The sequence below is a fragment of the Hemibagrus wyckioides genome, linkage group LG21 (genome assembly GCF_019097595.1).
Source record: "Hemibagrus wyckioides isolate EC202008001 linkage group LG21, SWU_Hwy_1.0, whole genome shotgun sequence".
Taxonomy (NCBI): domain Eukaryota; kingdom Metazoa; phylum Chordata; class Actinopteri; order Siluriformes; family Bagridae; genus Hemibagrus; species Hemibagrus wyckioides.
Window position 1 is genome coordinate 19,701,235 of NC_080730.1, and position 12,257 is coordinate 19,713,491.

At 43.8% G+C, this 12,257-nt stretch overlaps 1 protein-coding gene across 2 annotated transcripts in view; it reads right to left on the reverse strand.

Annotated features, from left to right (window-relative positions):
• Positions 1-12,257, reverse strand: part of slc38a3a (solute carrier family 38 member 3a) — a 50,110-nt gene that overhangs the window by 17,060 nt on the left and 20,793 nt on the right. Inside the window, exons 3-8 of one of the 2 annotated variants that reach the window (XM_058373520.1) lie at positions 11,513-11,545; positions 10,594-10,690; positions 10,365-10,480; positions 5,070-5,143; positions 4,361-4,453; positions 3,051-3,132 (exon numbers count right to left, since the gene is read on the reverse strand). In XM_058373520.1, the coding sequence (XP_058229503.1) occupies positions 3,051-3,132; positions 4,361-4,453; positions 5,070-5,143; positions 10,365-10,480; positions 10,594-10,690; positions 11,513-11,545 (495 nt within the window). The remainder of the gene's footprint in view (positions 1-3,050; positions 3,133-4,360; positions 4,454-5,069; positions 5,144-10,364; positions 10,481-10,593; positions 10,691-11,512; positions 11,546-12,257) is intronic. The other variant, XM_058373521.1, reaches the window with a different exon arrangement.

A 12,257-nucleotide genomic window follows, 5' to 3' on the forward strand; every position in this document is an offset into this window, starting at 1 on the left:
CAGGTTTCTAAAACGTTGCACAATTTATCTAAAAAGGCTATTCTTTCCACCGGGGAAGCCGGGGCATAACCACAGACAAAAACCATAACATGGTTCTCTAAAAGAGCTCTGACTTTCAACAGTCTGCCAGCAACTATCTCTTCTACACTGTAAGTCTTTGAAAATAAAATAGCAACTCCTCCACTAGCGGAAGTATTATGGCTTAAAAAGGAGTGGCCAGCCCACTCTTGTGTCCAGCCGACTGCGTTTTTAGCATCACTATGGGTTTCTTGTGCAAATGGAACATCTATTCATTTTTGCCTGACGAGTTCATACAGCTCTCTTCCTGCAGTCCCTAGCACCATTTACATTCAGGGATGCGATGCGAATGTCCAGCATGAGCACACAGAATAGAATAAGCACAAGAAATGACGCCTGCGGTCCATGAGGACCGAGAGAACTATGATGTTGCATCATCATCATCATCATTACTTAGCAGCATCTTAGTGACAATTTTCTTTAATCTGTACACCTCTTTGTCCTCGAAGCACCCTTCACCCATTAGACGCTTCATAGCAATGTGCAGTTTGTTCAAGTCCGGAAAATACTTGTTAATCTGTACCACTTTCACATTTTCAGGATCTCATCCTCATTGTACTTATTACCGACCCAGTTACCCTCAGTGGTGATACAGACAGCGTGATCAGGAGAGGGATCTTCACTGTCCAGCTCACTAGCACTTTCTGCCTGATTCTTTTCTGCATTTTTGTGACTTTCACCGTTTTGTCGTTTTCCCTCGTCTTCCTTTTTACGGGTGTTTTAAGTACAGTTTGCTCAGTTTCCAGTTTTTTTGCTTCGTCTGTTTTCCATTAAAGCAACAACATTATCCTCGGTCTTGAGTCATTGTCAATTGTACCTGAGTACAATGCCCTTCTGGGTCAACAGGACTGCGTTCTCCACCGTGTTCACCAACAGCACTACCGTCCTATTCTTTCTGGATGCTGCCAAAATGTTCCAGTGCCCGACCACCTCCCCTGCGGCCGGGCAGCACTCCTCAACACCCGGCACGGTCACTACTCTAACACCATGGCTCTGTGTCAGGTTATCAAGGGGGTCTTCAACCTGGGCCACCATGCTTTCCAGTGAGAATGCTGGTGCTGACGGCCAGAGACTTTCTCTGTTTAACCGGAGAGTTTAGATGGTAAAAGTTACATTTTCAGAGAACAAAAAGAGAAAAAATATAGGTGTATCAAAAGATTAAACGTTAAACAAAGAAAAATGTGTCAACCAAACTCACACTCAACATGCTCTGCCCACTCCCAACATGCACTCAGAGAGAGAGAGAAGGAGAGAGAGATAGAGAGAGAGAGGGAGAAATAGAGAGGCAAGGATTTGGGGAGCCGACGGCTTTGAGGAAACATTCACACACTGCGCATGTGCAATATGACATACACAACATTACACTGCCATGAGATACACTGAAATTTATCACCTGTTAAAATAAAATAAAATGACCGGATCTCATGACTATATGTCCAGACCTGCCTACATTCTCATCCTACTGTCCATTCAATCATTTACTATGATACAATTACTTATTCATATATTTATTGCGATCAATATCACACAAGCTTTTCATGTGACTTGAACGTGCAATAAAACCACAGTGTGTGTGTATGTGTGTGTTAGCTTGTTGACCTCGTGTCATCTTCACAGACGAGTTGTGCAATGCAGCAGCCACAGGCCTAACCTCAGAAACCAGAGGGAAATCTTATTACACTGTTCAAATAACAGCTGCAGTGTCAGTTAGGGGAACAAGAAAACGTGTGTGTGTGTCTATGTGTGTATGTATATGTGTGTGTGTGTGCGTGTGTGCGTGCGTGTGTGTGTGCAAATGTGTGTATATATGTGTGTGTGTGTGTGTGTGTGTGTGTAGGTCAAACATCAGCTCACTCCAGTCATACTGAAACATGTTCTTGCCTCTTGTTTAAAGAGACAGTTATAATATTCTGTAATCCTCCATTTTCCTGACTCGGTGTTCTGGATCACCTCGAGCGCCTCGTAAACTGGACTCAGACACTGAGCTTCAAAATAACTTCAGATGTTTCATATTTTAGATTTTATTATAAACAAACAGTGGTGAACCGGAGACAGGGTCATGGGCGGTCAAGGCTCATTGATGCGCGTGAGGAGTGAAGGCTGTCCCGTGTGATCCGATCCAACAGACGAGCTACTGTTGCTCAAATTGCTGAAGAAGTTAATGCTGGTTCTGATAGAAGAATACACAGTGCAGGACAGTTTGTTGTGTATGGGGCTGCATAGCCGTGGACCAATCAGGGTGCCCATGCTGACCCATGTGCACCACCAAAAGCGCCAACAATGGGCATGTGATTCATCAGAACCATGGAGCAATGGAAGAAGGTGTCCTGGTCTGATGAATCACATTTTCTTTTACATCACGTGGATGGCCGGGTGAGTGTGCGTCTCTTACCTGGGGAACACATGGCACCAGGATGCACTATGGGAAGTAGGTGAGCCGGCGGAGGCAGTGTCCTGCTTTGGTCAGTGTTCTGCTGGGAAACCTTGGGTCTTGTCATCCATGTGGATGTTACTTTGACACGTACCACAACATTGTTACAGACCGTCTACACCCTTTCATGGAAACGGTATTCCCTGATGGCTGTGGCCTCTTTCAGCAGGATAATGCGCCGTGACACAAAACAGAAATGGTTCAGGAATGGTTTGATGACCACAACAACCAGTTTGAGATGTTGACTCCACCTCCAAATTTCCCAGATCTCAATCCAATCCAGCATCTATGGGATGCTGGACAAACAAGTCTGATCCATGGAGGCCCCATCTCACAACTTACAGGACTTAAAGGATCTGCTGCTAACATCTTGGTGACAGATCCCACAGCACACCTTCAGGGATCTAGTGGAGTCCATGCCTCGATGGGTCAGGGTTTTGGCAGCAAAAGGGGGACCAGCATAATATTATGCCAGGAGGACATGTTATGACTGATCAGTGTATACACACACACACACACACACACACACATATACACTTACCCAGATGGTGTGCCCGCCTTGAGGAAGGCCTGAATCACCAGAGGAAATTCATACTTCACTATATACAAATAGCTGGACATGGCTGAGAGAGAGAGAGAGAGAGAGAGAGAGGACAGTCATGAGAGACAAATCAAACACTGTCTCTCACACACACACCACACACACACACACACTTTAATCTACCATACACACCCGTACCACAGCGGGTTGTGATTATTATCCTGGAAGTAAATGTCAGTAAAGGTTCTATATTTATCCTGATGAAACGTGATTCTCTCCCAGACGATGTTCAGCCTTTCATCTCATTGTAGACTTCAAAAACCTCACTGATCAAAATTCCTGAAATAAGGACAATTGTAGGAAAGTAAACACAAACAGAGATGAAGAACTCCTGAGATCTTAATGCTGTGATACAGGATGGAGTTCTGCTCCTCACTGGGAGGAGAACGAAACCCAGATGCTCCTGAAGCAGCAGCAGGAACCAGTGCGTAAACTGGACATGTGTATAAACTGGACATGTGTGTGTAAACTGGACATGTGTGTGTAAACTAGTTAAGTGTGTAAACTGGACATGTCTGTGTAAACTGGTTAAGTGTGTAAACTGGACGTGTGTGTAAACTGGACATGTGTGTGTAAACTGGTTAAGTGTGTAAACTGGTTAAGTGTGTAAACTGGACATGTGTGTAAACTGGATAAGTGTGTAAACTGGACATGTGTGTAAACTGGATAAGTGTGTAAACTGGACATGTGTGTAAACTGGATAAGTGTGTAAACTGGACATGTGTGTAAACTGGATAAGTGTGTAAATTGGATAAGTGTGTAAATTGGATGTGTGTGTAAACTGGACATGTGTGTAAACTGGATAAGTGTGTAAATTGGATGTGTGTGTAAACTGGATAAGTGTGTAAATTGGATGTGTGTGTAAACTGGATAAGTGTGTAAATTGGATGTGTGTGTAAACTGGATGTCTACAAACTTTTTAATGCAAAATCAGCTTTGAGATAATTACACAAACAAAATAAATCTTCTATCTGTCCTAATCATTTTATTTTTTCCCAGTAATATTACTGGTCAGTGCCGTTTATTTCATTCACACAGAAACTCACTCACTCTGTAGCTTCACAAAAACATTCAGTGTTTATAGACAGAGGAAAAGAAAAGAAGAAAGTCTTGAGGTTTGACTTCAGTCTAAAGGGGCTATTTATCATCCTCAACACTTAAAGAAAATGTGTGTGTGTGTGTATGTGTGTATGTGTGTGTGTGTGATTTGTATATCAGGTCCTTGTTACTGTATGACACTGTGCTTTCACCTCCGATATTCTGCAGTGTGATTGCGATGCCGGCGGCCATTTTGCCTGGTGTCCCGAACGCTCGAAAACCCAGCTGCTCGTACGCACGGATACCTGCAGTACACACACACACACACACACAGACACACACACATACACACACACAAACACACAATCAGTGAGGCCAAAGCAACAGCACCAAGTCACTCTAACTAATAAATCAACACACACACACAAAGCCATTATATAAAAATTTTGGAGTGTTTTTATTTTTAGCATAAAGCCTCCTGCTTTAACTCAGATGATGAAGTCAGCCAGAGGTGAGACAGTGAGACAGCCACAGTCAGTGACGCATGCCCGCTATTTTTAGCTCACGCCCCAGAATCCATGCACTGGCCGAGTGAAAAATCCTGCCTGGGATTCTTTAGGAGTGTGTGTGTGTGAGTGAGTGTGTGTGTGTGTGTGTGAGAGAGAGAGAGAGAGAGAGAGAGAGAAAAGAAATCTGTCAGTTCTGCCTGCACTGCAGTGTGTATGAACCTGTTCTCATTCTTCAGTACGAAACATTCACCTCCTTTCACGCATACCACTTTCAGGTAAATCGTTATCGTCATGGCAACAGCGTCTCTAACACAATAGCACTGTTAACGATGACGATCGGATCGGCTGATATTCAAGCAGGACTGCTTCCGATCTTGACACAAACCGGTCAGAGATCAGACGTGAGACTCACCGACGACGCCCGAGGCTTTGAGCAGTAGGTGGATGGAGTAGGCTGAGAGACACGCCACGGCCGTCAGGAGGAACCTGAGACACACACACACACAGCCTTAATCACCTGGTGCACCTGCTTAATATCATCAACTACTCGGAAAACATACAGAAATAATACAAAAATATTATAAATACTGTGTGGGAGGGGCATACTCTCCTTCAACCGGTCAATCACCTGCTGTATGTTGTAGTGGAAAGAGGCATGGCTTGCAGCGACCCTAAACAAAACACCTGTCCTACAAGCTCTTAGATAAAACATTACACTGTGTTGTCTGATCTCGTCTCTCTGTTGCTGTGGGAGATAATGAGTCTGGTCAGTTTGTTAGCGCTGACCAGTGTGTGTATTTATACGTCCTGTGTGTGTCTGAAGTATCGCATGTTTGTATGCAGCAGCGAACCTTGTTGTTCCTGGTGTCTTCTGTTCTGCTGAAGCTTTATCCTGACCGCTTAACCCGAATAAACACACCTGAAGTGACCAAAATCCCACATAAGGCCACGCCCAGTTGTTTAATGTGTGGAATATGCAAATTAGGGGCAGAAACAATATTTAAATGAGCTTTTTTTGGCAATAGCTGACAAAAACTCAACACAGGGTCAATACATCACACAGCGATCGCTAAACCGATCTGTTTACATCGACGCCACGCTCTAATGGAGGCTTTTAGGTGGAAACCCGTTCAACCTTCGTTAAGGAACAGAAAAAAAACCCACAATCCTCTTGTACTTGTACCAGCTTTAAGTGGTATTTATTTAAAGAGACACGTCTTCTCAAATCAAGGCTGGAGTACACAATTAGCTCAGGTTTCTAAGCTCAGGTACAAATGCGCTTCCTTCAGTCACACACTGATAAACACCTGGAGCTGCTGGACACGATGTTCTTATATTCCTCTTCAATCTGATGGAGGATCAGTGGCTAACGACATCAAAACTGGGAGCCTTTTTCCCGTGTTTTAACAAGATTCTATAAAAAGGACTTCAGAGAAAGTGAAAGTGTTTACAAGACGACAAACAAACATCCCAAAAATATCACACCAGTCTCCAGCTGTCCACATCTGGACAAGCCGCTCGAGCTGGAAGGCTGAAGCACACTGTCTTCTCCTCCTGCTTACAAATCAGACTCTCTGTCGCTCTCTCTCTCTCTCACTCTCTTTCTCTCTCTGTCTGTCTCTCCCTCTCTCTCTGCCCCCCTCTGTCTGTCTCTCTCTCTCTGTCTCTCTCTCTGCCCCCCCCTCAGTCTCTCTCTCTCTCTCTCTCTCTCTCTCTCTCTCTCTGTCGCTCTCTCTCTCTTCCTCTTTCTCTCTGTCGCTCTTTCTCTCTCTCTCTCTCTCTCTCTCTCTCTGTCACTCTCTTCCTCTCTCTCTGTCTGTCTCTCCTTCTCTCTCTGCCCCCCTCTGTCTGTCTCTCTCTCTCTCTGCCCCCCCCGTCTCTGTCTCTCTGTCTGTCTCTCTCCCCCCCCTCTCTGTCTCTCTCTCTCTCTCTCTCTCTGCCCCCCCCCTCTGTCTCTGTCTCTCTCTGTCTGTCTGTCTCTCTCTCTCCCATTCTCTCCCTCTTTTATTCTCTGGGTTTTTCTGTACAGTTACAGAGAGTCTTCTTGACTTTGGCAGGAGTCGGTCAGCAAGCTCTATGCCATGCCAAGCACGTTCTTCACCCCCACTTCAACTCTGCTCTCTGTCGTTTTTTTTTCTTCCTCTTTTTCTGAATGAGATTTTCAGTCTGTGAGCACAGGAGTCAGCTAGGTATAAGTCTAACACGTTTATGGGACAGTTTCCTGCCTTGCTAATCATAAATAAAAGCTCATTTTGAGCTAGAACATGATCCTGGGCATGTAGCTTAAGACACTGCGATTCCATCCTGAAGGAAAAGAGTTTATTCTTCTTCAGGATGGAGTCACGTGACTGGCTGCGTGACGCCTCGTAGGTGGAAGGCATCACGGTTCTCATTTTCATTCAAAACTCTATCCAGTAAGCAGATGCAGAAATCCTCAGAGCATTTGATCCTCCAGCATCAGGATGAGATGATAAAACGGTGATGAAGCGTGAGGCAGGCATCCTGATCGGTTTTTAAAGCAGCAGTGGAATAAATCAGAGATGAGAGCTGGAGTCAGGGCATAACGGCTGAGTCACGTGGCTTTTCTTTATTACTTCGTCATTCTCATGGCTCATGAGTCATGTGCTGTAACTCTGAGAGTCGTGAGGCTCAGACGGCGCGGTATGTAGGACCTCTGTGGCCTCAGGGAAGCGCTGCTATGATTCAGACTGACACGGTGAGATGAAGCACACAGAGAGTCACGATGAGGCGAGCAACAGCGCCTCGGCCTCGCTTCCTTCTTCTCCATAACGTTAAATATCACTCGAGCTGCTCGTCATTCTTGCAGGTCGCTAATCAGAACACTAAATCACCAACAGAGTTCATCCACCTCTCTCCGCTCCACGGTTTCACTCCATCACCACCCCCACAACCTAGTTCTGCATAATTCAACACTCCTAAATGCCAAGGAGGATCTCTGGGCTTTTACTGCTTACAGACACGGCGTGAAGCTCCCATCTGTGCCAGAGCTGTCACCCGATCGGTCCAATTCAACTCATATGTTGCATTTAACACATGCAACACCGAGGGAATGAAGCTGACTGATAATCTGGATGCAGAACATGTCGTTTTATCCCAATAAACAAATGACCAATGACAAGTGAAGTGAATAAGACTGATGATCTCCTCATCATGGCACCTGTTAGTGGGTGGGATATATTAGGCAGCAAGTCAACATTTTGTCCTCAAAGTTGATGTTAGAAGCAGGAAAAATGGACAATCGTAAGGATTTGAGCTTTGAGTTTGACGAAGGGCCAAATTGTGATGGATAGACCACTGGATCAGAGCATCTCCAAAACTGCAGCTCTTGTGGGGTGTTCCAGTCTGTAGTGGTCAGTATCTATCAAAAGTATACTTGAATCCTGTAGGTATCCTTTATGTCCCAGGATCTGCTGCTAACATCTTGGTGCCAGTTACCACAGCACACCTTCAGGGATCTAGTGGAGTCCATGCCTCGACAGGTCTGGGCTGTTTTGGCAGTAAAAGGGGGCCAACACAATATTAGGCAGGTCATAATGTTATGGCTGAGCAGTGTACAGAGATACAAAAAAAAGAGAAAGACGGATTCACCCTTAAGCCGTCCAAATAGGGCTTCTTCATCTCATTCTTTATCTTCTTTAGGTTGTTATTTTATTCTTGTGCTTTAAAGAGTTTTATTTACTTATATTTATTCTATTTATTTATACAGAGGATTGTTTCCAATTTAAACCTTAGACTCTGCTTTAACTTTTTTTTGGTTACTCCTTTTTTTAAAAAGCATCAACATGCCCTTTTCTTTTCTTTTCTTTTCTTTTCTTTTCTTTTCTTTTCTTTTCTTTTCTTTTCTTTTCTTTTCTTTTCTTTTCTTTTCTTTTCTTTTCTTTTCTTTTCTTTGCCTCTGTTCGGTGTTAAGTGGGAGGCTTTAGCACTCGAGTGGGAGATGTGTTATATTATTATATTATTAAGTCATGCTGTGACTTTAAGCGTGAGTTTCTTAACAATTAGTGAAATGTTTACCCTTTAAAAAAATCAGATGCAGCTTGGTCTCTAATTAAATCTTTCCTTGTTTCCTTTAAAACCGGGTCCGAAGACACTCTGATGACACGACCCGGCGACTCAAGAGATCTCTTACTGAGTTGTGGGATGCAGCCGTGCAACTGCTTGTAAAGAACAGCTTTAAAGCGCAGTGTTTAAAGTGCAGTGTTCAAGTGAAGGGTTTAAATGCAGCGTTTAAAGCACAATGCATAAATGCAGTGTTTGAGTGCAGTGTTTAAATGCAGTGTTTTAAATGCAGTGTTTAAATGCAGTGTTTAAAGCGCAGTGTTTATGGCGGTTAATCGTAGATCACGCTAGCTGGCATGGATTCAGGTCTCCCAGACGCCAGCTTGTGGAACACCGAATGCTGAAGGTCAGTTGGAAAAACAAATCCCACAATCCATGTGAATTTCCTCATAAAAACAGCATTAGCAGCAGCTTATGTTACTCGCTGGCAGGAGACCTGACCCCGGCTCCGCCCGCTACGCTACCTTCACTACAAAGAAGCCACGAGGCCAAAGCCAGGACGCTGGACTAGAAAAAAACAGTGCGGGGTTTTTGCACCGGGTCAATTCTTCGCACGCTGCCTTCAGTCTGCTCCAAAAAAAACGGTAAAGTGTGAAAAAGGTAAGCAGAGATGTAAACCTAAAACTGTCCCACGTTCCTAACTGCTTTAATAACGAGTGAGATCTGCGAGGCTGAGAGAGCGAGCGGGTTGCATCAGCACGAGACCAAGAGTTAATCATTCATCCTGATAACTGAGAGCAGCTGCACCATTTCTCCCTGAAATCTTCTGAACACACAGATTCTTCTAGAAAAGTGACATTCATATAAAGATGTCCGACTTTGAGCCGAGAAGTGGACGATTAGATACTCGAGACATGTGAGTGAAAAAAACCCAAAAATTTAAGTAGTTTGTACTGGTTTAACTTCAAACATTTCAGTCGAGTTCTTTATAGAAAACGAAAAGACACAAGCCCGTCGATACGTAGAGATTTAAACTGTAATTGTCCACAATTACACGACTTTTACATTAGTGTCTTTTACATTAATTCTTTCCTCAGTGGATTTTCACAAACATGTGACTTGCTGTGGAAAAGCTGCTGCGAACGAATTCACCTCTATCCTGAAGAAGCCATTAAAGATTTCACATTTTCATATATATTTCATATAGATTTTCATACAAAGTCAAAAGTCTGTCATGTTTCAGTCTATAATCAGTCTCGGTGACATCGCTAAGTCACTAGAAACCCGGACGTTGAGCTGCGAGCGTAGAGTTACGTAACCTCTTCATTGTAATCCTGCATCCAGCACTGCCTTGTGGCATTCTAATAACCAGGCGGATTATATCTCACACACACACACAGACACACACACACGAACACACACCCAAACAAGATATTAAACCATGAGATCCTTACGCTGTAAAACCGAATCGAAAGCTCTGGAGTGATGATAATAAACAGTAAATAAATTCTACATTGTTATTTAAAGCTGTGTGTGAAGGTCGGAGATAAGAGAGCGTACACCGTAAGCCCCTGAGGAATGCTCGTGACCTAATCTGCCTGATCGATGAGCTGGTTCCTGTTCATTCCTCATCCGAACGTCCGTACCTACAGATAGCACCAGCCCCACACGTTGAGGGAGAACTCACAGAAACATGACGATGCCGGTGTTGGCCATGGCGTAGGCCAATCCCAGAATTCCACTGCCCATGATGGCGTTTCCCAGGTTGAAGACGGACATCCCGAATGAAGTCTTTCCTTCAAACTGATCAGGAAATAGCAACAGAAGAAGAACACAGGAGAAGGAATCAACACTTTCTGACCAATCAGAGAGCAGAATTCATTCGACAGCGCTGTGGTGCGAGGTGTGAAGCTTACGTCTGTGAATCGTGGCGGTTTCTTGTCGTCGCCATTGGAGAGGAACTCCGAGCTCTCGGCCAGGGTGGCTTCGGGGTCTCTCGTAGCTCTGCTGGGACTGAAAGCACACACAGGACACTGAACACCTCAATCACAGACCACATCTACACTGTACTCCAGCAGTGTGTGTATAGAGTGTGTGTGTGTGTGTGTGTAGAGATTACATCACAATTTGTATGAAAATATCACAGAAAGATGTTTTCCTGTTGCTTTACTAGGTTTATTAGACTTAAATATTAAATTACACATCAGGTTTTATGGAAATAAATAAATAAATAAATAAATAAATAAATAAATAAAGTGTTCAATTCCCACAGCTGTTAAATTCATGAGGCTCAAAGTGACCTCATAATAAATCTTCCTAATTTATGTCAACAATTTCATTTTATTTTGTTTTATTCTTCTGCTCCACAGGCTTTATATCTGGCTGCTCACTGGAGAGATTTTTTTTTTTTATCTAACTACTAACAATTTCTTTTTCTCTCTCATCATAATACTTCCAGATGTGGAAAGAATGAAATTTGGAGTGGAATTATTCGAGTTCTACTGCCACATCATAGAGAAAACTGGATATTCAGGTGTCCACAGATATCTCTACACAGCCCTGATGGGTATAAATACGTATGAGAAACTGACAGCCGTATCCCCGAAGCCATGTTTAACTAGACCTTCTGATGTTTTATCAGATACCGATCTAGCAAATTATCATCCAGTCGGCTCTTTCAGCTTTAAAACATTACTTTCCCAGCACTAGAACGAACCAGGTCACACATCAGCACCTTGTCTGTAAACTGAAGTGTAAACTAATAAGTGGCTTTAGACTGCAGCAGTGAATCCACACAGCCTGAAAAACAGGGCTAATCTCCGCAGCGGTACATACCTGGAATTTTCTGTACTATTAGGTACGAGTTCCCTACAAGGCAGAGCCGTGAGCGCAGAGTCGCCGTCCATTGTTAGCACAGAAAAGAGAAAAAAACATACACACACACACACACACAAACACATGCAGAGAAATCCTTAGCAAGGAAAACAACACACTCCAGCGTGTGAGAAAAACACGTTTTTTTGCTTCAGTTCGTGTAAACCTGTGCATGCTAGGACGGGGCCAAGGGTTAAGAGCAGTGTTTGGACAAGAACTCACGGCTGCTTTGAACATGTGTAGCAATCATACATACACACTTGTCCTGCTCACACACACACACACACACACACACACACACATGCACCCCATCAACAAAAAGGCATAGCACTTGTGCTTAGCGAGCGATTTTTCTCCGATCTGTGACGTGCGACACGACGTTGATGCATACTGAGTTTCACCTCGTTCAGGCGACGCAGCTGCAGGCGACACGGCCGGCTGTAAACACATCACAGACACACAGCTTCGGTTCACACTTGTCACCTGAAAAGCGTCACAGAAGCTAACTCCTTTACTTCTTGTTTTGTTTGCTTGGATTTCATGCCTTGTATATAATCTCTCATTCTGTCAACTCCTCAAAGTAAATGGCCTTTTCAATGCCGTGTGTGTGTGTGTGTGTGTGTTAAAGATGGTGAGATGTCAGAAAGTCCTTCAGGTCAATTCAAAATGGCTTCATGAGCTAATGAATAAACTGGACGACTTCTAC